This window comes from Amblyomma americanum, chromosome 4, assembly GCF_052857255.1.
Source record: "Amblyomma americanum isolate KBUSLIRL-KWMA chromosome 4, ASM5285725v1, whole genome shotgun sequence".
Classification (NCBI taxonomy): Eukaryota; Metazoa; Arthropoda; class Arachnida; order Ixodida; family Ixodidae; genus Amblyomma; species Amblyomma americanum.
Window position 1 is genome coordinate 194,783,350 of NC_135500.1, and position 26,776 is coordinate 194,810,125.

A 26,776-nucleotide genomic window follows, 5' to 3' on the forward strand; every position below is an offset into this window, starting at 1 on the left:
AAAATGCTTGGTTTTGACATTGTAGGCCTTGTGGGCAGCGCATGGTCAGAGTTTATGATGCTGCCCAAGCAGCGCCATAAACATCACATGGCCTTCATCTGAATGGAGAAAGGGAACAATCGCTCTTTTTCTCTCTGTCTCTTCTCTCTCTTCAGCTGTGGGTGCTGGTGGGCCTGTCCCTCTTGCTGCTGAGCTACCTGAGCGTGAAGCTGGTCAGGCTGTCTGGCGTGCGGCGCTTCAAGGCCAGCTTCCTGCGGACGTACGGAGACGTCTTCTTCATCTACTTCGCCGGCACAATGCAGAAGCGTACGTATCTTTCAGTGCATCGCGTTCACTTGCTGCAGTGCTTATGGTAGGCATAAACGCGTTGATTGTAACACGGCGTACCTTGGAGGGAGATAGAAACTTGTACGGCGAAGCCACTCTTGCATGTTAGAAGTGTATGCTGAGAGACCAGTTACTAGTCTCCGCGTTTGGTCCTCGAGGGTGGTACCTATGTATTGTCTGACAAATAATAAAGAAAAAATAAAAAAGCGCCCAATCGATCAAAAAAGGCACGGTCCATGATGATGATTAAAACATTTTAAATGGAACTAAAATTGTTTGTTGGTCCCCCTATTGCCGAAGTCCATTGGACCCCGCAGCCTAGAGTCTCTAGGCCTGTCGGTCAACTCCTGCTGAAGTTTAGGGTCGGAGCTGGACAGCAGTTCGTCCCACCGCTCAGTCGTCACTTCTAATCCGGCTGCCACCTAGTAGCCGCCACCGAAAATCGCCACTACGTTTCGACACCATCGGCATGAAGCAAGCATTTCTGGAGCATATTCAAATATTTAATATTACGACTTCGGAAATCTCTCTGGGCGTTATAACATCGCCATGTGAAATGCTGCGCAGAATAAAAACCACACGCTTGATCTGCACCACAGTGCCCCTTTAAAGGCTCATATGGTCTTATATAGGTGGAATATAAAACTCGGTAAATCGGCATGAAAAGTTACACAAAGTAATTTTTAACACGACAATATCACAGGTAAAGCAATTAAGTTAGTCTAACAACCTCTCAGTTGCCCTCTATCCGGTTCTTGTTTCACTTATTGTGACGAGCGCCCGTGCTTCGCTGCAGACTCGCCGGTGGAGCACGTGGGGGGCGGGCCGGCCTTCCACGGCCTGCACTGCCTGTGGCTGGTGTGCGGCTTCTTCGCCATGAACTTCTTCACGGCCAGCATGCGCGCCGACCTGCTCGTCAAGATCGAGGCGCCGCGCATCCGCACCACGGCCGACGTGCTGAGAGACCCCAGCACCCGCATCCTGCTCTTCGGAGGCGCGGGCTTCACCGAGCTCTTCCTGGTCACTCCTCGCCATTCCGACATTCGTAAAATACGTACAGTTCGCGACACGCCTTGCATTTCAGTCAGTAGAGAAGAGAACGTCTTTAACGCAAAACTTAGTCCGCTGCTAAGAGTCCTGGGGCTGTATTTCGCAACGATTGACGTCCCATTTCATTCGTTTGCCCCTTTATGACGTCACAGACCGATTCGGCTTTTGACGTCAGAGCTGACAGTCGGCAAGCAATGTCTATTGATGAGCTCATTTTCAAACGCGGGCTGACCAACGGCAAAGAGGCAACGAACGGCACGATAAAAGAATCCTTACAACATCCAGCCCCTGGGACGGTATAATGTAGCGATTCATTTGTTATTCTACCCTACTTTATTTTAGAGTGAAAACACTACTTCACGAGCAAAGGTGAAAAACTCGAGGTATGCGTGAAGCCTCGATCTTTGACCTTTGACGAAGCGCCAGCGGCGGAGGTCTTGCGCAGCTGATTCGTCAACGCGCGTAGCCTGTGCTGGACTATAGTTGTCTCGTTTCCGTAGTTTTGGGCGCATTTGAATGGCGTGCCATTTAGCTTCGCGTGACCGGCTGTGCACATGTAGATGCAACATGAAAACCTCAGTTCAGGGAAGCATGCTGCTTGGCGAGTTGGTTTATCATGGCTAGAAACAATTCCGCGCAATAAAAAAAAAAAACAGGACGAAGATGAAGCGCCCGCGATTGTTGTCCATCTGTCTTCACCCTGCCTTTTTAATCCACTGAGTTGTTCTCAACTATGAAAAGTAACACTCAATTTGCATGCAAGGACAAATAGTGCTGTAATTTCTGGATTGAAGTTGAAAATGCGCAATGCGTATTAGTCGTCGAGAGGAAAACAATCAGCATGCTTCTCACCAACGCTAAGGAAGAAAACATGGGCTAAATGCTCACAACGTGTCTCCTTTCATGTTGACACCGTTATATAAACAAGTGCGCAGTCACTAGCCTCGCGTAACAGGTCTCGCGTTCCTCGCGGCGCAGTACATGGGCCATGAGTCGTACCTGGCCGTGTACGACCAGGTGCGGCGCACGGGAGGCGAGCTGCACCCGACCGAGATCTACACGGAGAGCAACTTCCGCGACGTGCTCGAGCGGAAGGCAGTCATGCTGCAGGAGGTGAGTGGGCGGCTCCCCTGCCCGCAGTCTGCACGTTAAGAGAAGGAAAAAAAGAGCACGGCAAAACTACCGTCTTTTAATTGCAAGTAATAAAAAAAACCTATTTTCTTTCTTCTGTCGATTGCAGATATCTTGGGCGAAAATAAAAAGAAAAAACGCGCTCCAAGAATATGTGTTACGAAGACCGTCGCAAACTAGAATCGCACAAATGTACTTCTTAGTGGCGCTAAGCTGCGTGATTTGATTGCAGAATTGATTGTCAGAGTGCAATAATTTAAACATACGTACAGTCGTGAGCAAAATTAAGAGCCCCCTTTCCCCCTCCTTCTACCCTCTTGCTCGCCGGTCTGCATGGGGGCGCCACCTGACGAAGCACTCCTGCTGTCGAGACCGGCTCAGTGGGGAGGGAGCTTGTACTTTTGCCCACAACTGTACATATTTCGAAAAAAAAAGCAATCGTGAGGCGTTTGATGTTTCAGAATGATAGAAACAAAAGCTAGTCTTCGATCCACCCTCATAGCTCACCGCCTGCCCTCAGAGTCGACAAGACGCAAGGCAGCAGCGTGCTTATGTCTGTGAACGACGGGCGCCATTACGGGGCACCGTCTCCGCAGGAGAAAGGCACGCTAGAGGACCAGGTTAGGCGCAACTGTCCAGCCTACATGGGCCAGGGCTTCTTCTACTTCAGCGAGGAGTCGCTGGGGACGCTGGTGTTCGCCTGGGTGGCCCGCAAGGACTTCGACCCCATAATCCACCGAGAGATGAACGACAGGTAGGCGGGGAATCGCCACACCCAAAAGACGTCCTGCCAAGCTAGAGGCGGCAGAAGGAACGAGCCCCACATGGTGCCAGTGTGGGCGACGAACGGTCCATCTAAACATTGCGCGATGCGACTCGTTGCGGTAGCGCAACACCGGAGACGCCTTAAAGCTGAATTCGACAACACGGCTCGTCTGCTAAACGTGCTGGACGCATTCCAGCCGAGCACAAATTGCTGGGCATTTACATGAATCCAACAAAGTCGCATCGAGTCGGCTTGTCGGGTTGAAACTTGCCTGTCGGGCTCATGTCATGGCGGGTCAGTTGCATGTATCTATAGGTTGGCCCTCCAGGCCACCCCGCAAATGGCACTTTCATTTCACTTAATATTTTCTCTTCAATTTCCATTAGATTTCAGCTATTCTCCTTGACTTTTTGGAATAGAGTTACCTGCTGAGGAGAGCAGATGGAACCGGCGAACTAGTCGTGCCATCGCGGTTCCCAGGGCACGCCATGACTGGCTTGTCTCGCTAGTGCCGAGTTGATACAGAAGCGCAGTCGTCGAGTTCTGATGACCTTGCTCATCCTGACGCTTGACTCGACCCGCTGACTTCAGACTCTTAAAAGCTAGACTGCGGTGGAACAAAAAAAAAATTAGCTGCTCCTTCGTGATTCGCTATGCTCAAACCGTCCAAGAAGCCTGCGTTCCATACAAGAATATTGACTGAACAGTGTTCTAAATAGAGGTTTGGGGAACACTGTTCTCCGTGGAAATTTCTAAATTTCACGGAAATGTTTTCTGACATGTAGTAGAACGTTCTTGAGGGATAGTTGGTTCATTTCAAGAAAAGGTAGGATTGCGCAAATAGCACGGGACAGGAGAGATGCAAACGAAAACGACATCACGGGCGCAGACTTCCAACTGTTGATTCGGGAGCGAAAGCACCTGCTATATAAGCGATCGAGGAACCGAAGCCCGCCGCCACGTTTGTCATTCGCACAAACTCTGATAAAGGTAGCGCACAGGGATCGTATTTTCCTTCTCCTTTTTTCTTTGGGGGGGGGGGGGGGAGCAAACAAAGCACAAAACAAAACAAAATCGCATCATTGCAGGAAGCCAGATTAAACAACAGGGCACTCAACTAGCATTTCACTAGCAGATTCATGTCATCACCGCCCCCCCCCCCCAAAAAAAAAAAAAAAACAAGAACGGAAACTAACAATCAACCGGAGTAAAGGCGAGGAGAATAAACACGAAGTCACAAAGTAGGTGGCAGAATGAAAAAAAAATTGAAGGACGCTTAACCTTCGCGTTTGCGAGTGGAACGCGACAGCATGTTGCAGCGCTACCAGGCTATTTATTACTCATGCATCATCTGTACACAACGACACTTCACGAAGTCAAAGGCCACAACGCATTCACTAGGTCCATTCTTTATTCAGTTCGAACCAACGACACTTCGTAGCGTGGTCTGCGCGTGCTCGCCTCGCACTCTGAAAGGCCTGGGTTCGGTTCGCCGTACCATTTTTTTTTATTTGGAGGTTGATCGTGTTACAACACCTACAACTCCAACAACGCCAACTACACCAACAACGCCGACAGCGGCTCTTCTGCGACACGTGCTCATTAACGCTGTCGCGTTAAAACAACAACAAACGACAAAAAGAAAACAACAATGATAATAGGATAAAAACATTGGATGATGTATGTAAAAAATTGGAGGGAACACTTAAACTCCGCCTTAAGGGTATGACGCGATAGCGTTAGTGGGTTAATGCCCACATATGCTGAATTGGTCATTCTCTACTTTACATTCATAGAACCCTGGGTGTCCTCATACCCATCCCGGGGCAGTGGTGCAGGGGTTAAGCGATGCGCCACTGCCCTGGGATGACAGATGCTCCCAGCGGTGGGGCTTGGGCGACACAGGTTGCTCTTCCCGAGCGGCCAGTCGTTAATTTAACTGCCACCTCCCACGGTGGACAGTTTGCTCACTATCCGGTGAGCAGGTTGTGATGACGCCGCAATGTCGCGTGACCTAGGAGTCCCACCTGCCTCCTAGGTTGCTCTCTGGGCACCACCTGCCATAGCCATGCCCGTGATTTTTTTTTTTGCTAACAATGCCGACCCAGGATTTTCTGCATAACGAGGCCTTTAACGCTATCGCGTTAAATTATTTCGAAACTGGTCTTTTCAGTTCCTCGCTTTCAAGCATTGGCCATTCATTGTGGCGTGATAGTACAAGGTTGTGGTGCTTTAGCACATTTTATCAATACTATTTTGTTCTCCTCATGGAAGCAATCAGTATCTCGTCGCAGGTACTACGTATTCGTAAAGGGTAGTGTCTAACATTGTACGTGTACAAGATGCCGTATGGCATGCTGAAGAAGGAACGTATAAAACTCCTGTCTAAGAAACGGCGTTCGCGATTCAGGCCTAGTGCTCTGAAAATAAATGCGAGGGCAGCTTCTCTGAACAATCGCAATTTCAACGTCCTCCTTTTTCTATGGCGTAGCAAACTTTGCATGAGGCAACAATTCCCATTAATGTTCAAACAAGCACAGCCATCCACGGCTACCAAGGAAATTCTCGTCCAGCTTTCTGATATTTTCGTGGACGAGGAAAATTACGACTCGGTATAGTAGCATTACAACTCGGTATGGCCAATTTCACTCGGCATTGACGTCAGGCCGGGGCGACCGCTGCACCAGTTAAACTAACCAGGACGTCTTGCAAAGAACATCCCTACTGAAGCGTTCCATACGAGTCGCTTGTATGGAATTATGGGATTAAAGCTGCGAACTGGGCGAGTTGGTATTGATTCATATTTGAACAGTGCAATAAAACAATGGGACACAACGAAGAAAGGACACCACAAGCCCTGACTCGCAACTAGGTTTTTAATTCACGTCAAAGCATCTTAAATCACAAGCGCTGACTCGCAACTAGGTTTCTAATTCACGTCAAAGCATCTTAAATCACAAGCGCTGACTCGCAACTAGGTTTTTAATTCACGTCAAAGCATCTTAAATCACAAGCGCTGACTCGCAACTAGGTTTTTAATTCACGTCAAAATATCTTAAATTAAGAACGCCTTTTGGCGTTCATAGTATTTAAGATGCTTTGACGTGAATTAAAAACCTAGTTGCGAGTCAGCGCTTGTGGTGTCCTTTCTTCGTTGTGTCCCGTTGTTTTATTGCGATGTTCAAATATGAATGGAATTATGGGAGTATGAAGTCCATATGATGTGGAAAAATATATGGACATCCATACGTTCTTGAATGTAGTCCATATGCTCTCCATAACAATTTCTATTTAACTTCCACAAAAGGTGCATGACGTCATATAGAGTCCACGCGCTGTCCACAATGTCCATACCGACTCCATGCACTCTATACTGACTCCATATAATCCATATGGAAATACATGGAATTATGGGACTCGCCTTATGGAAGCTTTCAGTAGGGGAGGCCGATTTGTTACCTATACTTTAGTCCGGAATGAAGTAATGTTTTATTATACGGCGTTCCTGCTTGTGAACGCTTAACTGGGGTACTAAACCTCGCAGAGGCCCGTGCCGCGAGTGAGTGATAAAGAAGGACAAAGTGGTCCAATCTGCTTTTGTTATTGTGTGCCACGAAGGAATGTCTTGAAGTGCCATGAATGAAAATGATGCCGCGACTCCTCGCTTTGCCACATGCGACTAGTTCGCGGGTGGGGCAGTTGTACTAGCCCCCAAGCGCCTTCTCAGGACGCTGTATATACTGTATATATGCATGCGCACTGCGATGACCGCTTTGCGTTACTACCCGCACAGGGTGCGTTGGCTGGTGGACACGGGCCTTGTGGACTTCTTCATGCGCGACGTGTCCCCAGGTCCCAACGAGTGCTGGCTGCGGCGAGGCGACAAGAGCGGCATCGACGGCCGAATGCTGCACTTCGAGGACCTCGAGTCCGTGTTTGTCCTCTACACGCTGCTGCTCCAGTTCGCGTTTGCCGCCTTCCTGCTCGAGTGCCTGGGTGCCGCCTTCGAGAAGTGCTGCGGCTGAGTGCTAGGAGGGACTGTCTAGCGGACCAGGCGTGCAGAAGAAACTCTTCTAAAGAGTTCTTCACTACGTACGCGCGATCAGCCTTGTTCTCAACACTTAGCCCCTATACTACTTCTTTCCACCCCTATGGCTTCTTCCAAACTGTAACCATGTCATTTCCTTCTGCTAATAAAGATTTTACCGTCGCTGTCTTAACGTCGCTGGTGGTGGGAGGGACAAGAAAGTTCAGTTGTAAACACTGGTCGAGAACTAACCCGTGCTGTCTAGCTTCCGGCTAAAACTGTTTAGTTTCCAGCTGGGCATACAGCAGGAGTATCTGACAGTACTGACTTCTCTTCGTTGGGGCTCTGATTTCTCTTTGCCCTGAGTTAACGAATTTGCGTACAAGTTCCAGGGGGCGATTTTGTGCAGGGTTATTGCCCAACAGCTCCTTTATTCTGCCCAATACATTCGATAATTCTGCGGTCTTCTGGTCTTCGTGATAGCGCGATGCGTATACTAGCCTAACCACTTCGTAGCGTTGCATTGTAGAAGTGGTAACAGTATCAGTGTTGTTTTATTTGTGACAAAGAGCTGGTAGCCATCAGGCTGGAAAAGATGCCCGTACAAGGCAACAATGCATGTACACCATATTTTTGTACCTGCAAACACAATTTCAGCAAAGTTCAATACAAGCACAATCCAGATCAGTACACTTGAGTGCATGAACTTACGCTCTGTTGCACTTCAAATCATGCAGAATTCATGGCAGATAAATGTGTAAACACACTTATGAGCGCAATGCAGCAAAAACCATACCAGCTGTGAAGACGACGGCATTAAAGACTCAGGAAAAAACAGTATTGCATTCTAAAATGTATGCTAAAGTGTTTGTTCTCTGGGCACGACCGACGTTAATGGACATAGCCTAAGTTAAAGAAAACTGCCTCATCACTGTCCTCCGTCACAGCTGTGAGAGATAACAGAGGTCGTCAGATATGTCCTTGTCATCAAGCGAACTGGTCTGCGAAAAAGCTGACATACTTTAACCATTAGATGTTCTTTCCTGTGTCGCCACGATAGCCATTTACGTAGTCTCACGCTCATTGTATGTCCGGTTCTTTCGATGCATTACTTCGCACAGGGGCAGCATTGAAGCATGTAGATAACATTAGGTGACGCGCGGTTAAAGCTAGTCTTTATATTGAAGATGAAGTCACTTGCAGTACTCGAGGCGCTTTTAGCAAAAGCTCAGCCTTTTGACAACTGGTGACCACACTGGATCACACTGCACGGGAGTTGTTTTAATCTCTTTGCGCCTGCATCGAAGAAAACACGAAGATAGCACAGCTTTCGTGCCGTCGTTGTGTGCAACGTGAATCTTCCAGAACGGATTGCTTCGAGTGCTCAAGGGGAATGACAGCAATAATAATGAACGCTCTAAGCATTTTTCTGTTACAAGTGCCAGGCTATGATGTTCACTCCCGAACAAGGTGAGGCAATGTTACAGATACTAACGCGTTCTTTAAAAAAAAAAACACACATCACGTCATTGCGCGCCATGCGCCCAAAGACGTGGTTAAAGAAAATCGTCTGTTGTTTAAGTACAGGTTTATGGGTTTTTAACGTCCCAAAGCGACTAAGGCTATGAGGGATATCGTAGTAGAGGGCTCCGGATAATTTAGACCACCTGAGGTTCTTTAACGCGCACTGACATCGCACAGTACACGGGCCTCTAGAACTTCGCCTCCATCTAAAGTCTACTGCCGCGGCCGGGATCGAACCAGCGTCTTTTGGGTCAGCAGCCGAGCGCCATAACCACTGAGCCAATGCGGTGGCAATTTTTTTTTTTTTGCACCGATCGTTCTCAAGTTTTTTGTAAGAGCAACACTTAAGTATTTAAAATGACGCTGTCTTTCAAAAGTTTACCATGTTGATTGGATTGCGAGCAAATCCTCTCAGAGAATAAAACTGGCTGGAAATGGTGTGTTGCTGAAAGCAACAAGGCTGAAGCTATTTTGTATTAGATTTTCATATTTTTGCATAACATTAAAATGCAATTCACTGTGACAATTTCTTCCAAATCTTAACTTTGGCTTTTTCTTCTTTCATAGGTCTAAAGTTGTGCGTGAGGTGCGCTTGGCATATTCCAGTGACAGAGAGGGCATATGGTATTAGCGAAGTGCAAAAAAGAAACTGTGAAATGGAATTCGAATGAAGTCTTTATATCATCCTCCGCCTACGTAAAAGCAAAACACCATATAATCATACATGCATGTATTAATAAGGCCTGCCATTATAGAAACAGTCATGCGCAAAACTATCCGTGCTTGAAATGCACCTGTTAGCCTTCACACTCAGAGGTGTTAGTCAAAAAGTAGAGTCCCTTGTTTACATAAGACCTACTAGACCGGGCAGAAAAACTGTTTAAAAATACAGGCTCAGTTTCCTGATATCAACTGCTCGGTCATGATCCTGCAAGCGTTCCCGCTCGTGGAACCCACCTGTCTCAATTTTATTTGAGTACTGCCGGCAGTATAAAACTCGCACTGTGACACTCAGTGCATCTTATCTGGGTATCTTGGAAACCTAAAATATATTGTACAGAAAAATTTTGAATAAGAAAAAAGTCTTAACGTTCCGGCGAACCACCTGAGTGACGTGGTTTCACGCCAACCGATCCACCGATCCTTTGTAGACCATAGTTCGCGGCAGTGCCGCAGCGTGGCGTCAGTTTTATGATAATCGCCAATAGAAGAAGGAAGAACCGCAAGCAGTACGGAGTGCAGAGCTCGCTTTTTCACGAACTTTTTAAAGGCTTAGTTCCATCAAGACCCGTTGACGGCACCGAACCGCGCTCGCTGGTAGCACTAGTGCAAAAGGAGGAAATCAACTCATTCGTCTTAAGTCTCAAGCTGCACGTGCTTTGTTCCTTTAAAAAGAAATACCCGGTCTTCCCTTCCAAGCTAACTAACGTGCTTTGAATACTAAGCAATATATTCAGTTGACAACGAACGCATTCGTTCGTTCAAAGCAAGCGACATCTCAATCGAAGAGCGGATGATCATTGATTAGCATGACCAGTTTTTCGCTTTTCGCGGTTGATTGCAGCCACGTGTCCACAATTTGGACAGCGGAGCTCAGTCGTTTTTGACACGTGTGTATCCATCTGCGCTAAAAATTGAAAGGTACAGCAGATATAAGTCAAGTTTGAAGAAATCAGAACGGCGGGTTCACTGTGCGCAGTTCATGTTACAAACGAGCCGAATAGGATCACGTATAGTAAGTGGTTTGCGCGAATTCAGCTCACGTTTCTAACGGGCTCTTAGGACACGTGAAAAAGGAGATGTCCTTTTTTTTCTGCTCAATGTGACGCACGCCATATAAGAATTTGCGGCAAGTGAGACTACTATTGTGAGTTCGGCGCTGAAACAAGATGGTGAGCATAACTTCTACGTGTCTGGTGAGGCGTGCGCCGATTAAGACCGCCAAGATTTCAGAGCATTAGAACTCTTATTGGCCGGATTGCATACTTGCGAAAACACTTCAGTACTCGAATAAACTTAACTAAAAGGTTTTTAGCACAGCAAGCAGCAAAGAACCTAAATAATCGCAAATTGTTTAATTGTAAATGCAGCACTGCTGACGCGGTGCAGAGATTAGACGGACCTGCAGGTTTTGTGGACAGTGACGCAAACACAGACGCTGGAGGGAAGAAAAATGCAGGTCAGGGATATGTATAATACTGTCATATATATCAGAGAAAAAAATGTTTTATAATCAACTGCGCATGCGCAGCTTGTTACTGTTGCTGCATTCACATAAATGCAGGTCTCAGTAAATTCTGAGTAACATATATCCGCTTACATTTATCTCTGTGGGCAACTCGCGTCGCAGCCAAGCACGTGGCCCCTCTACCGACAACGCTACGCCAACTACACGGTGCGCTTCACGTCGACACAGGTGAGTTTAAGTTCTTCTGCTTGACAGCGCATAGTATTACTATTGCGGCAAATACCGACAATGAGGTGCCTCGTGCGGTGATGCTAAAATAGAGCATGGCGAACAGGTACGTCTGTAAGCAGCATTAGCAGAAACTTTCGGGACGGGCTAGTCGGTATTCGCTTTTCGTGCCACCGCTAAGCCGTACAGTTTACAGATAAGTGATATGTACTTACTACCTATCATCTGGAAAGCTATTACGTGCTAAGTTCTGCCGACTTTAGCAAGCAATTTAAGAGTCCTCAGTCGTACGCTGATAGTGCTTTTGACGAAAGTAGCACTCGCGTGCCTAGTGGTACAAACGATTAAATCAGACAAATATACAAAAGAAGGTTCCTTCGTTCGACTGAGAGATAACCATAGCGCACTAAATATAACCGATTCAAGGAACGAGAGGGCGCAGCTGAGGTCTGGGCTTGTCCATGCTATAGCCCTGAATCCTCCTGCTTTTCATGCTGTTTTTCTTTCTGATCAACTAGACCAAACCTGACTTCCACTCAAGCCGCTGTAAACTAATTAAAACGGCTCTGCTACACCGCTTACATCATTCTTCATACTCTAGAACGGAGCGCTGCAATCGCGACGCACGTAAGTCAGCCGGCTCTTGCAAATGTGCGCTTCTCGTATTTCAAGCTTTAAAAAAAATGGCTGTGACTAGAGGTCGGAAATTCCAAAACACTTGATTGGGCGTTTTTAGGTTAACCTACGAGTCTTCAAATGCAATACTTGCCCCAACAAGCCACAACATTGTTATTATATTTAATTAACAAACGAGCTCATTATACTGGAAACAACCGCACTTGTAAAAACTAATCTGATAAACTTGATACATGCCCTTGTCGTACACCGAATGGCTGGCGCCGCAGTGGGCCCCGTACGTGATCTACGTGAAGGACGAGAACGGACAAGACCGCCTGTGGGGAATCTCAGGAGCGCTCATGGGAAATATGACCGAGTCCATGGGCCTCAAGTGAGTGGCGATATGCATTTACGCATGCGCGTGGACGCCACGAGTCCACAGTCGGTGAATAAAAGGCTGGCTCCTATAGCACCCTATAAGTTATCTTCGTCCAGTTGCTCCAAAAAGATGTTTGTTGACGGCAAGCGGCAATATGGCCAGGGAGATGTTTTTAGCAAAACGACTCCGCTTCAAGATCCCACAGTTCCCCGCGGCTAGATTCGGGAAGCCAGGAGGTGCTTACGTGCTGCCAAAGAGCCCTGGCATCATCTACGGAAGGCACTGTGAAGCTTCTAAACAGCCATAAGCTTCGCCGCCCCTGACTGCCGTAGGTGACATAAAAGTCTGAAATATTATGAAAGTTGAATAAATCGCCTTGTCATTTCTTGAAAGGTCTCGGTATTTGGGGACATTAACAACTACTATTAGCAGCTATCTCAGTAATGTCTCCTTCCGAAGTAATGTCTCCAGCCCCCTGGTTCCTAATCTGTGACTGTTTCGTTGTAACGGCTCGGACCAGCCCGCTGCAAGCTGAACGCCAAGGTGGCTGCGCCAGAAGCTCGGCACAGTTTTATCTAAACCAAAATAAGCTCCACATAATTGCGCTTATGGTTTTTCTGCAGTGACGGTGCACTGGCAACGCGCATAGTACTATGCACTACTGCTAACCATCACACAGTGTACCTGCACGTCAGTTTGCAGCCAAATAAAAAAAACACCTGACACAATCCTCGTCCTGACTCTTGGAATGTTCAATTCAAGGTACGTGACCAAGATGCCCGCAGACAACCAGTGGGGGTATCGAATGCTGAACGGCTCCTGGGCTGGCATGCTGGGAGACTTGTATAGAAACGTAAGTTCATTTACTGGCAGGATGCTGTGTATTTGGCTTTTTTTTTCCACCGTAATTCGGAAGTCAATACGGTGCCTGTCTCCACAGTACAGAATCGTTGCGTCATCGAATTATAAGATGGTGAGAGGAAACAAATAAAAGCGCATGCCATTTAACAATTCCTAAGCAACAATCTGCCTTAAAGGGGCCCTAAAATGATTTTGATCGTCATATCGCCGCTAATATTTGAACTGTTTGTTTGTTACCACTCAAAGCCATCGGCACTCGGCTTTATCATTTTGTTTGTGACGCGAGCTGCGGCTAGACTTATCTCGAATGATGGCAGACATCTGCGGCGGCTATACAACATTGTTCTAGACTGTTGTGTTAGCTTTGGCGTATTAGCTTTGGTGCTTTATCTCAATTGTTCCTTGCCAGTTTTAAATTGGGTTCGGCCTAGAGCGGCTCGAGTTCTGTTCAACGAGCGCCTAGCACGGCTTTTGCTAACGCCGCCGCCGAGCTGTTCAATTCTTGGTGAGCCCAAGTCCGCCCGATGAAGAGTTTAAATTTTACGCCGATCTTCTTGTCCGTTGTCCACGGACGGTTGCCACCACCACGTGACAATATTCTAAATCAGCAAGAATGTAAAGGTGGTCTTTGTGAGTACTAGAGTCGTATTTGAAAGCACTGCGTGGACTCTAAATTTTACAATTTTTATAAATTTGCTGCTCGCACATCTGCATGTCTGACTCTGCCTCCATTTTAATGAAAGAAAATTCCATTCCACAACTGCAAACATTAAAAAAAATCCAGAGACTAAAATTTCTATTTTTCTTCTGAAAAACAAGAAACTTGTTATGATTTCAGAACCTAACCTTGCGCCCTTTACAACTCGTTCAACAAGACATCATCATGCACATTCTTAAACTCCGTATCAAGCAACAATTAATGTCTTTATGTATTATTTTTACCCGTGTACTATTGAGGAGTGGAACAAGCTGCCTTCTGATAAGATCATGTCCATCGATTCTGTTGACAAATTGTTGGCGTCTTATTCGATAGGCGTGTTTCGTATCTGTGTATGTTTTCTTGTAGTGTTGAACATGTCTCACTGTATTTTGCCTGTTACGTTTCGTGCGGTTCTTGCGATGAATTCATAATCACACTACTGCAATCTTTTCATCCCTCTTGCTAGGGCCCGCTTCGGCCCTGCGGTATTTGTTAAATAAATAAATAAATAAATAAATAAATAAATAAATAAATAAATAAATAAATAAATAAATAAATAAATAAATAAATAGCGACACCTCATCGCGCGTTCTTAGCCGCCTCTGACCGGCTGCCGTTCGGCATGTACGAGTTGAGCACTCTTAACACAAATACACCTATAGGGGAGTAAAAAGGGGAGTAAACTGTTCTCTAGCTCACACTCTTTTATAAAAGAGTGTGCGCTAGAGGACAGTTTTACTCTCTTTTTACTCCTTTTGTTTAGAGTGAAGGGAAGTGAGGAGGAGAATCATTTTTAATAGCCGATATCTTTGGTGTTATTGAAGTAGCTTTAAAATTTTCGCGGTGTGGTAGCGAGTGATGGAATACCGATCGCTTGTGCGCTTTTCCTAACATCAGTAAATACTATTTCTTGGACCCTTTAAGACACAACCGTAATGACAGCGCGAACAACCGGCCATCAACTGAAAAAGCGAATAGACACTGAACGAGCCTCGATATATATCGGAAACCAAGGAGGAAGGAGTGGGACGGGAAAATAAACACACAGGTTAATTCAGATTGGAAACAACATAACGTACACATCTGGCTTGCCGCGTAAGACATCGAGGTATCAGGCGCGTTGTTCACTGCAAGGAAACGATATCACCGGGAGCCATAACTAGAAGTTAGTGTGTCTCCGATCCTGGCAAAGACAGGGCGAATGCGCGGACAAGTGCCGTATTTTTCTCTCTGCATTTGTGCCATTTGCGCTTGCAATGAGCTGAGTGCCAATACTCTGTTTAATTTGCAAAATTCCGCTGTCGTTATTCAGGAGAGCGAGCTTGCCGTTGGTCCCTTTGTGGTGACGGCCGGTACGGCCGCACATTTCACGAACGGCTACATCTACATGATCGACTCCTTCAGTTTCATGTGTGGCATCGAGCATCCTTTCACCACCGAAGTATTCACCAAGGTGTCGGCGTTCGATATCCAGGCGAGTATACAGAGAGTCTATGTGGCAATGCTTGCTTGTGGTGTCTAGGAACGCAGCCTTTTGTTCGTTAACTAACAGAACTCAAGCAACTATGGCAGTGATTACTTTAGCAACATTGTCGAACTTGCAACTGGCCCCTATGCGTGATTAAAGTCATGTACTTGAATTATTGGTTCGAGAGTTTTGTTCCTGAAGCGCTAGCAGGTAGTCTGTGAAAGCGTGCAAACGTACAGGGAAGTCTCGCAGCAATTTCTTGTGAAACTGGGCCAGTGGTAAGTAAGTCTGGTAAGCATCATTGTCGGTTAGTGGCCTGGCTGTTTGACACCTATATTGTCTTTGATACCGGCGGATAGGGAAAACGCTGGGAGCATTTTGGAAGAAGGCATGCAGTTGACCAAGTACAGATGAATGAATGAATGAATGAATGAATGAATGAATGAATGAATGAATGAATGAATGAATGAATGAATGAATGAATGAATGAATGAATGAATGTCTACAAAGAAAATTAGATGTCCTCCACCTCGCCTCATCACAGCAGGTCCCACTCATCTGACCAAATTGACAGGTCTCGAACACTTCATACAGCCGCCGCGGTGGCTGAGTGGTTATGGCGCTCGGCTGGCGGCCCGAAAGACGCGGGTTCGATCCCGGCCGCGGCGGTCGAATTTCGATGGAGGCGAAATTCTAGAGGCCCGTGTACTGTGTGATGTTAGTGCACGTTAAAGAACCCCAGGGGGTCGAAATTTCCGGAGCCCTTCACTACGGCGTCTCTCATAGCCTGAGTTGCTTTGCGACGTTAAACCCCTATAAACCAAACCGAATACCTCATACAGTCTCTATGTGTATATTTTTTCTGTGCGTTATACGCTTTTTGTTTTTATATTTTGTTCCTTTCTTAAAGTCCCTTTATCTCTTTTCCGCGCATGTGCATACGTACTGAAGTAAACCGGCCCTGGACCCTTCTGACATCCCTTCTTTTCGTTATCTATACTCTCTGTCCTTCGGACTGTTGAAGTCATCTGGTTATCTTCTGCATAGAAATACTTCACCTCAAGTAACTAAGATGGCGGCCGTGAACTTTATGCGCAGATGTGGGTCCTGCTGTTCGTGTACATGATCCTACTGACGTTCGTCAGCCTACGCCTGCTGTCCGTGGGGGACCGGAGGCGCGCCCCTGCCGGACGTCTGGAGAGATTCAACAAGTGGAACGACATGTTCTTTCTCTACTTCTCGGGCCTCATGCAGAGAGGTGCCGTGCACGTCACCTCGTTGTCAGTTGTCCCGCAGGCATTTTTCCCTTCATCCTTAAAGGGCAACTGTGTATGTTTAAGAAATCGACGAGATTAAACGGATCGAATGTGTGAAGCCTGCAGGTAAAGCATGCGAAGTGCTTATTAAGGGCTAGCATTTGAAATGGCGACGTAATCGCCAATTAAAATCGCGATGGCCTTCAAGCTTCTCCGCAGCACACAGCGCCGAGCGGGGGGCGCATGATTATGTCATCGAAGGTATATGTACATCTCCAACGCATAAACGCTTGGTTTGAAGGAAAAAAACCAACGCCACCGAAGGCATAGCCCGCCGAGAGTTGTTCGGCAGCATCAAACGAGGCACGGCAGGGTTTGGTTGACGGCGGCAGTAATTTGAAATCTTACCTTCTCTGACGTCGCACCAAACTTCCTCGCACTTCACTGCTTTGAGAAGAAGCCTAAAAATCAACCGTCGATTACGTCACTATTTCAAAAGCTAGCGCAAAAAAAAAAACTTCGCATGCTTTACCTAAGTCTATAACGATTTGAATCCGTGAATTTCGCGGAATTCTCAAAAAGTGGTGCAATTGTGCTTTAACGCTGTTAGCGTCGAAACTTCAAGCTAGGCCAGTTCAGAAGCATGTTAATCTTAAACGACACGCATTTTTTTTAAGGGAAGTGAAGTGTGTGACCTTGACGATGAATCTTTCCACTGCTTTCAGGGTGATTCAGAACGGCATCGCACTGGGATTTATTTATGCGGTGTTTTGCGCACACTTATTCTACTTTCAATCTGGTTTCAATTTTTTCAAATTCAAATCTATTTTTCCTCACATCACATTTGATAATGAGATAAAAAAGATGCCGATTCCTTCACGTCAAACAAACACACATTTATTGCGAGTGATATGGACGGGGCAGGAAACAATTTTCACCTTGATGAGCCCTTGCTAAAGTGACCTGCGACATTATGCAAAAATTCAACAAAAATGAAGATGCTATACTCTCTAGTATAACATCAGTGAAGAAGGACGAATACAATTAAAACTGCTGACCGGCATGGCCGCGAGGAGGGGCAATTCTGACCTAATAGCTGATCCATCAACAGTTATTCGATTAAGGGGCACGGTGTAGGCTATAAAGCCAGTTGTAACGGCGGGAAAACGAGTGGCAACGAGGAGTGACATGAACACTGTGACGGTGCCTGATTCCAGCGTTTCTGACATGGGAGCCCGTCTTCTTCACTGCCACGGCGCGGTTAGCCTTGGAGAGTCTCATTTTGGTCCCGCTCCAGACGAATCGCAGCTCAAAGGCTCTGCACTCTAAACACGAATACGCCTGCATGGGGGTAAAAAATGGAGTAAGCAGTTCTCTAGAGCATTTTTACACCTTCTCTACTCCTTTCTGCTTAGAGTGTAAGGGGTAATAAGACACATTAACCCTAACTTTAACCCAAGCCCTAACTTTGTCCTGTACGTCTGTCGCACGCTTGCATCTTGAGTAAGGGGTGCTAGGGTTTCATTTCTTCGGAGAACAGAGCCCAGATGAACCGTGGAGAAGCCGGCTGCAGTTCCCTGCCGAAGGCGGGTTCCCTCGTCGAAACGCTTAGATCTGGACTCGGGCTGTGAGGGCATTATCACTATTCCCGTATGGTCACAAAACAATTTTCTGCTGTTGTTGCCACGAGCGAAGCGCCGGTCACGTAAATGGCTACCACCGAGCCCATTACCAAAATACACAGACGACAGTGCCGCTTTCGTCGTCTACTCACCAGGCATTGATCACCGAAAGCCGCTACAACACGCTCGTCACCACTGTGTAATGCGGAGAAGTGAGCGAGAGGGTGTGTTGCAGTAAAAATGGTAACGGTGAAGTGTGTTTTCGAAGCCCAACGATAAAAATGCGCCAAACTTCCTTCAACACCTCAGCGCACGCGCAGCCGCATCTTGCCATGTGTTCTGAGGAAAGCATTGCCCAGGATTGCAGCAACATTGAAATAATACAACAATGTACCCACTGTAATGGTTTACGGTTTAACAGGGTTTAACGTCCCAAAGCGACTCGGGCTATGAGGGACGCCGTAGTAAAGGGATCTGAAAATTTCGACCAGCTGGGCTTCTTTTAACGCGCACTGACATCGCCCAGCACAAGAGCGTCTACAATTTCGCCTGCATCGAACTTCGACCGCTGCGGCCGGGATCGAACCCGCGTCTTTCGGGTCAGCAGCCGAGCGCCATAACCACCGAGCCACCGCGGCGACCGTAATACTTTTGTTGTTGTCTGTTTCTTGATAAATAAATAAATAAATAAATAAATAAATACATAAATAAATAAATAAATAAATAAATAAATAAATAAATAAATAAATTTATTGTATCATAGGTGGTGTAGCGACACCTTGCGTCGTACTATGGCGCTCACTATATCACGTGTCTAGCGGCTAAGAAATGTAGGTTCATGTTTGTTTCCATAATGAAGAGAGCATGCAAATGAGTACCGTTCAGGACGTGCTGTCATTAGCCAACCGTGAATCCATCCCCGGTCCGAGCTGGAAGTGGTGGCGAATGTGCCGCAGCATTCGGGGCAGGCTTGCGCGTGATGGACGGTACACCGGTAAACCGTGATGGACGGTACACCGGAACTGTATTCTTCAAGACAACTTGCTATTGAGCTAGTTGGTTTAACGTTTACTGGATTACCCTGTTCGTCAGATTCTCTGCCCACCATAACATTCGGGCGCCGCCTTTGCCCGCAGCGTCCTCGCACCGTGACCCTGGCAGGAAGAGTGCCCCGTTCCACGGCCTGCTGTGGCTGTGGCTGGTGTGCGGCTTCTTCGTGATGAACTTCTTCACGGCCAACATGAGCGCCAGCCTGATGGTGAAGACCGAAGCGCCGCGCATCCGCACTGTGAAAGACGTGCTGCGCACGCCCGACAAGCGCATCCTGCTGTTCGCCGACAGTGGTTTCACCGACCTGCTCATGGTATGGATTCGCACACCTGTGTGCACAACCACCGAAGTAGCACCTGTACCGTGCTGGTCATGAAACAACCTCTGATAGAACCTAGTTGGTGATTCTGAGGGATCACAGAGCGTAGAATAAGCAAAGCTCACACATGGCGGTGGTATGTCAGTTCAAAAGCTCCTTCTCGCGTGTGATTCACGCAACCACCGCAAACTTCTCGCGAGGAAAAAAAGATGGCTTATAAGAGGAAAAAAGACGGATGCAAGTAGTACAGTGGCATAGATCATTACAAAAGAGCAGTGAACAACAAGAAACTTAAAGTACAGGTTTAGTCAAAAGTCCTCAGGACACATGGCATGCTTTTGAGCTGTGTAGAGAAGAATTTAGCACACTGTCGACGCCCAAACCTCTAGAGGGCGAGGAGGAGTATCGCCCCCACTCTTGATGACCTTGGTAGCTTCAAAGGCGCCGTAAATGCAGGACTGTACTGCTCAGAAGTAGACCGTAAGGCATGAGGATTTCTAACCTAAACCTATTCATCAAGCGCTCAATGGAGAGGCTAGTGTAGAGGGTTTACCGCACATATCTAGGACCAGAACAGGCGACGAACGAACGGTAATGCGCACTCGTCAATGAACATTCCTCCTTTGTACAGCGTTAACATCCCTCCTTCGCCGGAGGTGTACAGTCTTTGCTCTACTTTCGCAGTACTCGGAGCTGGAATCGTATCGCGCCGTCTACAGCCAGATCATGCGCACGGGAGGCGAGGAGCTCCCGGCGAACGTCTTCCTGGAGAGCAACATGCTCCGCGTGCTGAAGCAGGAGTTGGTCATCCTGCAGGAGAGGCTGACGCTCGACGACCAAGTGGGGCGCCAGTGCTCGCGCCTCGCAGGACGCGGTTACTTCTACTTCAGCGAGGAGTCACTCGCCTCGCTTATGATCGGCTGGTACTCCAGGCAAGACTTCGACTCGGTGCTCAAGAAAGAGTTCCACGTCAGGTATACTTATATCAACGTGCGCTTTATATCCTCGTCGTCGCATGGGCAACTGTATCGTTTCGCATCGCAGCCGCAGATATCCTGATAATGCTGAGCTGTACAGGGTCGTCCACTCCTAGCTTCAACACGCGAGTGGCGTGGCTGCGCCCTTCGGGTGGCCATTGCGTCTAATACGTCATGCACTGAAGCAAAGTGACGCATGCGTAGAAGGACCTAGGGCTAGTGCTTCTCGTCGTCTGCCGCTGCTCTTTGATGCACAACTGCAACGGACACACAGGCGCTCCTAAGAGCGCAGCCATGCCGCACATGTGTTCAAGCAAGGAGTGAACGACCCTGTACATTCAGATATGTATATAAGCTTCCTTCTGTACAATGTATGCGCGAACAGCAACCCAAATCGTCCGTATCGCCGAGTTGCAGGTCGCGCCGACAGGTCCAGAAGCAGTAAAAAGCTCGAACCCTTCTGCTTCTCCTCGCAGGTTGAAGTGGTTTGTGGAGAGCGGCCTTCTGGAGCGCTTCCGGCAGGAGATCTCCCCCAAGGGTGAGGACTGCCTGCTGCGCATGAGTGACAAATCTGACCTGCAACATCGCACTCTCCTCTTGGAGGATCTGAAGCCTCTGTTCTTTCTCTGGCTGATGCTGCTGCAGCTCGCCACCGTGGCCTTTGTGGTCGAACTGTTAGTCGGGCATACGCGTTTTGCAGGTCACCGCTGCATGTAGGCAGTTAACCCGCATTGTCCCGAAGAGGTCGTGCATATATAGCCACTGCCTTGTACATGCATATCAATATAGCACCATACCATCGTGACGAGGAAACGGTGCTACGGTGTCATGGTTGAGGTGCCTTCTATATATAACTTCGATATGAGGCTTTAAACGTCACCGGTGCCTGTAGAGAGTCACTGGACTGTTCAGGAGAAACTGTCATTCAAATTAGCATTAGAAGAGTAGTCAGAGGGTCCAGAGGCACAATACCCAAAGGCATCAAGTGTCCTCATGCTCCCGTTCGCAAGCGAACGTCCACCACTATATCGTTTGTCCACCTCTATAGACTATAGTGGTTGACCACTATAGGGCCACGTAATGCGACCCTGGAGCTGTGGAGGATGAAGCTGATTAACGCATTCCTCTACGACCAGGCAGCGCTCCTCCTCTTCTTCAAAAGGTCATCAGAAGCCTCCGGAGCCATGGACTGAGGGCCCTACCGCATGTCCTACAGCCACCATCCTCTTCAATAAACGTTTATTCACTTCGCTTCACTTCACTATAGACTATCAAGTTATCTTCGACCCACCCCCGTCCTTTTCCTGGACGTAAATTTGGGCCTGGACCAGCGGCCGTATATGCGTAGAACTGGTGCAGCAGTTATAATTCCGGGTGTTTTTGCGGCGAATTTCATGGCTACTCAGAAATAAAATTTTGGAAATATGTATTAGATGGCTTCTTTGTCAGCAGTAGCGGACGCCACAAAATTGGGCAAATATTTTTAGCTGGTAAACGAAAATGCTCTAATTAACTTATTAACGACCGTAGCCAACATTCTGCAGTTGACCAGTACCACTAGCTGGTGGCTACTAGACTGATGGCTAGTGCTCGATTATGGCTATATTACAACCTTGTCCTGAGAAATTCGATTTTCTTCAGTGCTTCAGTGCGAGTAATTTTGGCTCTTCCGCTCTTCGGGAGCGTGAAACCCTAAACCAGTGCCTAGAAATTCACGCATCTGCACGCACGGGCACACGTCGTTTGAACTCGTGAATGTAACGTGCCCTTTTTATGACACATGGCCTGGAGCGGTGAGAGCCATCCCAGTGCCTGCTGCCGCCCCATCAAGCATGCAGGAACGTGATACGAACTGCGTGAAGTGGCATCATCCGTCCGGCACTGATTGACGATCCTTTATGACCGATACCAGCAACACCAGGGGTCACACCACACACGGTGCACACGAGTCAAGCGGAGGCCGTGGGAATACGCTTCAGATTCTTCTGTGGCTGCAGCTCGACAAGCACCTGCAAGCTGACCGTGACGCGACGCCTCGAGGAGCGCCAACAATAGGCAAAAACTGTGCTCTATTGCGTATAAAAAATTATGGAAGAAAACAGAAATTTTGATACTCCCGAGGCCTGACCTAATGTTTATATTTGATGAAGTATATCGGGAATTGAGTTTCTTTTACCTGAAAGTGCAGAAAGGTCGTCGAAATGCAAAATGAATTTGGGGCCTACTCCTGAGTAAAACTCTGCTTGAAAACTTTGTTGGCTTTCTCGCTCTGCTGGTGCATCACTCCCGGCATTTATTAGGCGACATTCAGAGGTTGTCGTGCAATAAAAACAAAGTTGTGTCGCTCTTTCCCTGACTGAAAAGACAGCCACGAAGAAATGAGCCAGGTGGAAACATTCCTATAAGCTCCATCTCAACACGCCTCGCTGTACTTCGAAACTCGCACACCGGTAAATAAAACCAAGTGATTTCAAACGTGAGTTCGTCACGTTTACTCGAATCCCGCAGTAAAGAAATGTTTGGTACCGGGATAAACAGAGAGCCTTCCATCGTTGTCGATTTCATTATTATTAATTGGGGCGACTTGTTCGCGGACACCTTAACAGTCAGTTCTTGTTTTTATAAATTTGCAGCTCACTGGATAACAGCGTAAATAGAATTTACAGTTTCAGTGAGATCGATAACTGCGGAATTTTTTTCTTCCAGTAAAGATCTTTTGTCTGCAAGAGGGCGCTGAACTGGGCGAGTCAGTGTCTACCTAGTTATAATTCAGCGCGAAGAGACAAGGACGACAAAAAAAAAGGAAGAAATTCGCTCGTGTACGTGTGCTTTATCTTTCTTTTCGTCCTTTTCTGTTCGCGCTGAATTCTGTGAAGCTTCTTTTGTCTGTATTCCTCAATGGCATACAAAGTATGTGGTCCCTCCATGTGGTTTTATAACTTATTTCTGTTTACAAGTGGCAGTGGCACCCTCACGAGGCCGTCCTCAACCTCATCCTCTTCACTCGGCAAAGTGAGGGTCAGAAAGCATACGAGAAGAAAAATTCTTGAAGGCGAGTTTTAAGGAGGGCAGAGGTGGTGAGGGAAGTCCGAGGGAAGACAGGGTGCATAGGTTGAGGGTGGAAGTACGGAGCTATGGACCTCCTGCATGTTTGTAAACAAACGAGGTGGCGCTGCAGTCGCTAGCGAGCTCGTGTTAGGCAAAAGGTCGGGGAGTGGCGTCGCGGATAGGTGTTGAGCGCGGGATTTCAAGGCTTGTAGGCGCGTTTCCAGTTTCTGCGAATCATAGCAATGGTCGATGCTTCCAACTTGGTAATTCGTTGAAGTACACGAGCTCGCGTTGGCCACGTGCGGCCTATAAAGAGAAATAGTTTGCCACTGTATTGTATATATGGTTAGTAGTAAACATGTAGAAAGCGTTCCTGCCGTTTATTTATGCGCTAGGCATTGAATAAAACAAGTTCTGACACTCTGCACTAGCCGGAATGATTTTACTTCGGGACAATAGTGAGGGAAAGTGCTGGCGTGTTTTCGTCGGAGCAGACATGCGCTCATCATCTGTAGGCATGCGTGTCGCGCTGTGCGATAAGTGGGGACAGCGTCGTGTCCCTGATCTCCTGTCTCGCTTAGCGCTGTTTTTAGCCGCATGACCACGCACCAGCCAGGCCGACTTGTCCTCTTGTTAAGCTGGTCGATTTGGTGAAAATTTTTTATTTCTAGAATTATTTCTTTCCTAGCCCTGAAGTCTAGTTTCGTGAAGAAAAATTATAGCAAAATATTGAGTACAAATTTATAAATTACGCTTTTTAGAAGTGTGGTCGTCCAAAATTGCGAGGTAAATTATTTGATTTCAGTGCCGCATTTCTCTGACCAAAGCGAAAGCGAAGATGCCATAAACTTTAAGGTATGTTTTGTGACCTCTCACATTTTCTGCGACTGGATCACTCACCTTCGTAATTCGCATGAAAATCAAATGATTTGTCGCAAACTATTCCTGAGACGTTGAGGAGCGTAATAAATATCGATTTTTTTTCCCTACACGTGCAGTACTGTGTTAGTTATTTCTTGTAAGAAACGCTTTCATGTAACTATGCATGCATAAGTACTGTCATATAGAAAAAGAACTAATCGCGTCATCGTACAGAACAGGGCTTTATGTACATGCTGGCATAAAAAAACTGCCGCACTATCTACTCAATTATTTGAGACCTTGGGGGGACTTGACGACGGTGTTAATTATAATTACCCAGAACTGCACCAGGTATAGCTATAAATAAAAGGAATTACTGAAACTAGCGTAGGAATTTCATATTTTCACCAAGTTTAGTTACATATCGCATGCATGAATAACGAAAACACTTTTCATTGTCACGTCCCCTCTCAATCTTGCCACGTGTCTGTTAGTAGCACGCCTGCGGCTGCTTCTTTCCAAACAAGCTTCGCGATCATGTACTACCTCATGAAACATGACACATGCATGATGCAATGAAAAAGCATATGGCGTTTAGCACACTTAAGGTACGCTATTCTAAGCACACCAACGCGACCACGCAAGATTGACACAACTTACCAGACTTCTTTCTACTCGAATGAAATAATTACGTCGTCATATCAAGAAACAGTTTCAAGTAAATATTAAATGTCATAAAACGCACCATTAAAACATGGGGTGCAATTAACAAAAAAACGCATTCCTTGGGGGTGAGTGAACCTGTCGGCGCCCCGTGCACTCCGCTCAAGGTGATAAGTACGCGTGCAGCTGCATATGTCTTTTTTTTTCCTTGAGCAATTATCAGCCTACTATCCTGAAGTTCAGGTGAATGAACGCAGTAACTTACATGCTATTAAGTGCATTGAGTGGCAAGGCCTATCGACTCCCAGACTTCGCGCTTTACTACCGTGGCCCAATGCCTGTGAGCCAGTTTCCGAATGCGGCATTTATGCGCGAGAAACCTATCGAGGCTAATTTAATATTTTTTATGCTGCTACGCGGATCCAGCAGTGACGCAGCTGGTCAATACATGCTGCTTCTGCAGTGCACAGGCTTGAAGCAGCCGCCGGTACCTGCGGCAGCTGCGGTAGGCACGGGCAAGCGGAACCTGTTTTGCCTACCATGCGAAAGTCGCTGCTAACATCAGCGCCACCGCATCTTCGTGACGTCGCGGGGTGAAGGAGGTCCATACACTGCGACAGCTTTTCTTGGCAGTGCAGCCAATCCTAGAGCAGAAGTTTTTGGAAATAATTGGAAAATTCTTCGGTGGGGAACTGGTATGACAGAGTCGCATTTAGTTTTCGGCACGTGTGACATTGAAGGTTTCAATCTTCATTTCTAATTGATCATCCTGATTGTGAAAGCATATATATTTCTGGCGATCACAATAAAATCCAGTTGAAGTTTGCACCTGTGTGCGTCCCTTTTCATGTGCTGTCATGTGTGTGTGCAGTTATTTAAAAAACAAAACTATGCAGTACCAAATCGCTCAAAATGCAACGCTTCTAGAACCTAACCCCCCCCCCCCTCCCCTTACACTGCGAAATATAGTCCTTAGTTGCCGTTAATGTTTCTTAGCCTAAAACACATTATGATAGCAATACTCGTTACCAGGAGCATACTGTTTGCTTAGGGTCTCATGCTCAAAGCAGGCACTTAAAGGGCAACTGAATTAAGAGACTAGAGTTCGACGAGCTTAAATGCATCGAATGTGTGGAACTCGCAGGCACAGTATGCGAAGTCATTTTTAGAAATGGCGTAATGACCGATTAAAAACCGCGGTTACGTTCAGGCTTCTCCGCAGCTCACAGCACCGGGGGATGGGGGTAGTGGGGAAGAGGCTTAATGACATCATTTACGGAGCAGGTATATTTACTGCTCAGGAATACTTTCTTTGCAAGAAAAAAAAAACAGCGCCGTCGAAGGCCTGCAGCGCATGCAGTGCGCTATTTGACGGCATCCGACGGCGCACAGCTAGTTGTACGCGAAGGCAGCGGAAATTTGAAATCTCCCCGTCCGTGACGTCATCATCGAGCTGCTCCGAACTCCTTTGATGCTGTAGGGAGAAGCCTGAGATTTAATCGCCAATTAAGTCACCATTTCAAATGCTCATCACATCGGCACATGCCGACAATAGAAAAAAAAACGCCTCGAATTATACACAGCTGAAAGTGAGGACATGGTAGAGAGGCCATTTCTTACGAGGTGAGGGCGAGGGAAGGTCGACGAAGCGAGGATGAGGGCGAGGGAGGACAAGGAAAGTTTACAAAATGAGAATGGTGGTAAGAAAGAGAA

General features: G+C 47.0%; 2 protein-coding genes across 2 annotated transcripts in view; both read left to right on the forward strand.

Annotated features, from left to right (window-relative positions):
* LOC144129946 (uncharacterized) overlaps positions 1 to 7,459 on the forward strand; it is a 10,410-nt gene extending 2,951 nt beyond the window's left edge. The window contains exons 3-7 of the mRNA XM_077664002.1: positions 156 to 306; positions 1,124 to 1,372; positions 2,333 to 2,490; positions 3,105 to 3,262; positions 7,068 to 7,459. Coding sequence (XP_077520128.1) covers positions 156 to 306; positions 1,124 to 1,372; positions 2,333 to 2,490; positions 3,105 to 3,262; positions 7,068 to 7,299 — 948 coding nt within the window. The 3' untranslated portion in view covers positions 7,300 to 7,459. The remainder of the gene's footprint in view (positions 1 to 155; positions 307 to 1,123; positions 1,373 to 2,332; positions 2,491 to 3,104; positions 3,263 to 7,067) is intronic.
* Positions 7,460 to 12,110: 4,651 nt separating this feature from the next.
* Positions 12,111 to 22,546, forward strand: LOC144129947 (glutamate receptor U1-like). The gene is made up of 8 exons (XM_077664003.1): positions 12,111 to 12,250; positions 13,001 to 13,091; positions 15,112 to 15,273; positions 16,366 to 16,525; positions 19,282 to 19,508; positions 20,199 to 20,488; positions 20,968 to 21,165; positions 22,489 to 22,546. The coding sequence occupies exons 1-8, from the start codon at positions 12,111 to 12,113 to the stop codon at positions 22,544 to 22,546; spliced, it is 1,326 nt and encodes a 441-aa protein (XP_077520129.1).
* Positions 22,547 to 26,776: the final 4,230 nt, after the last annotated feature.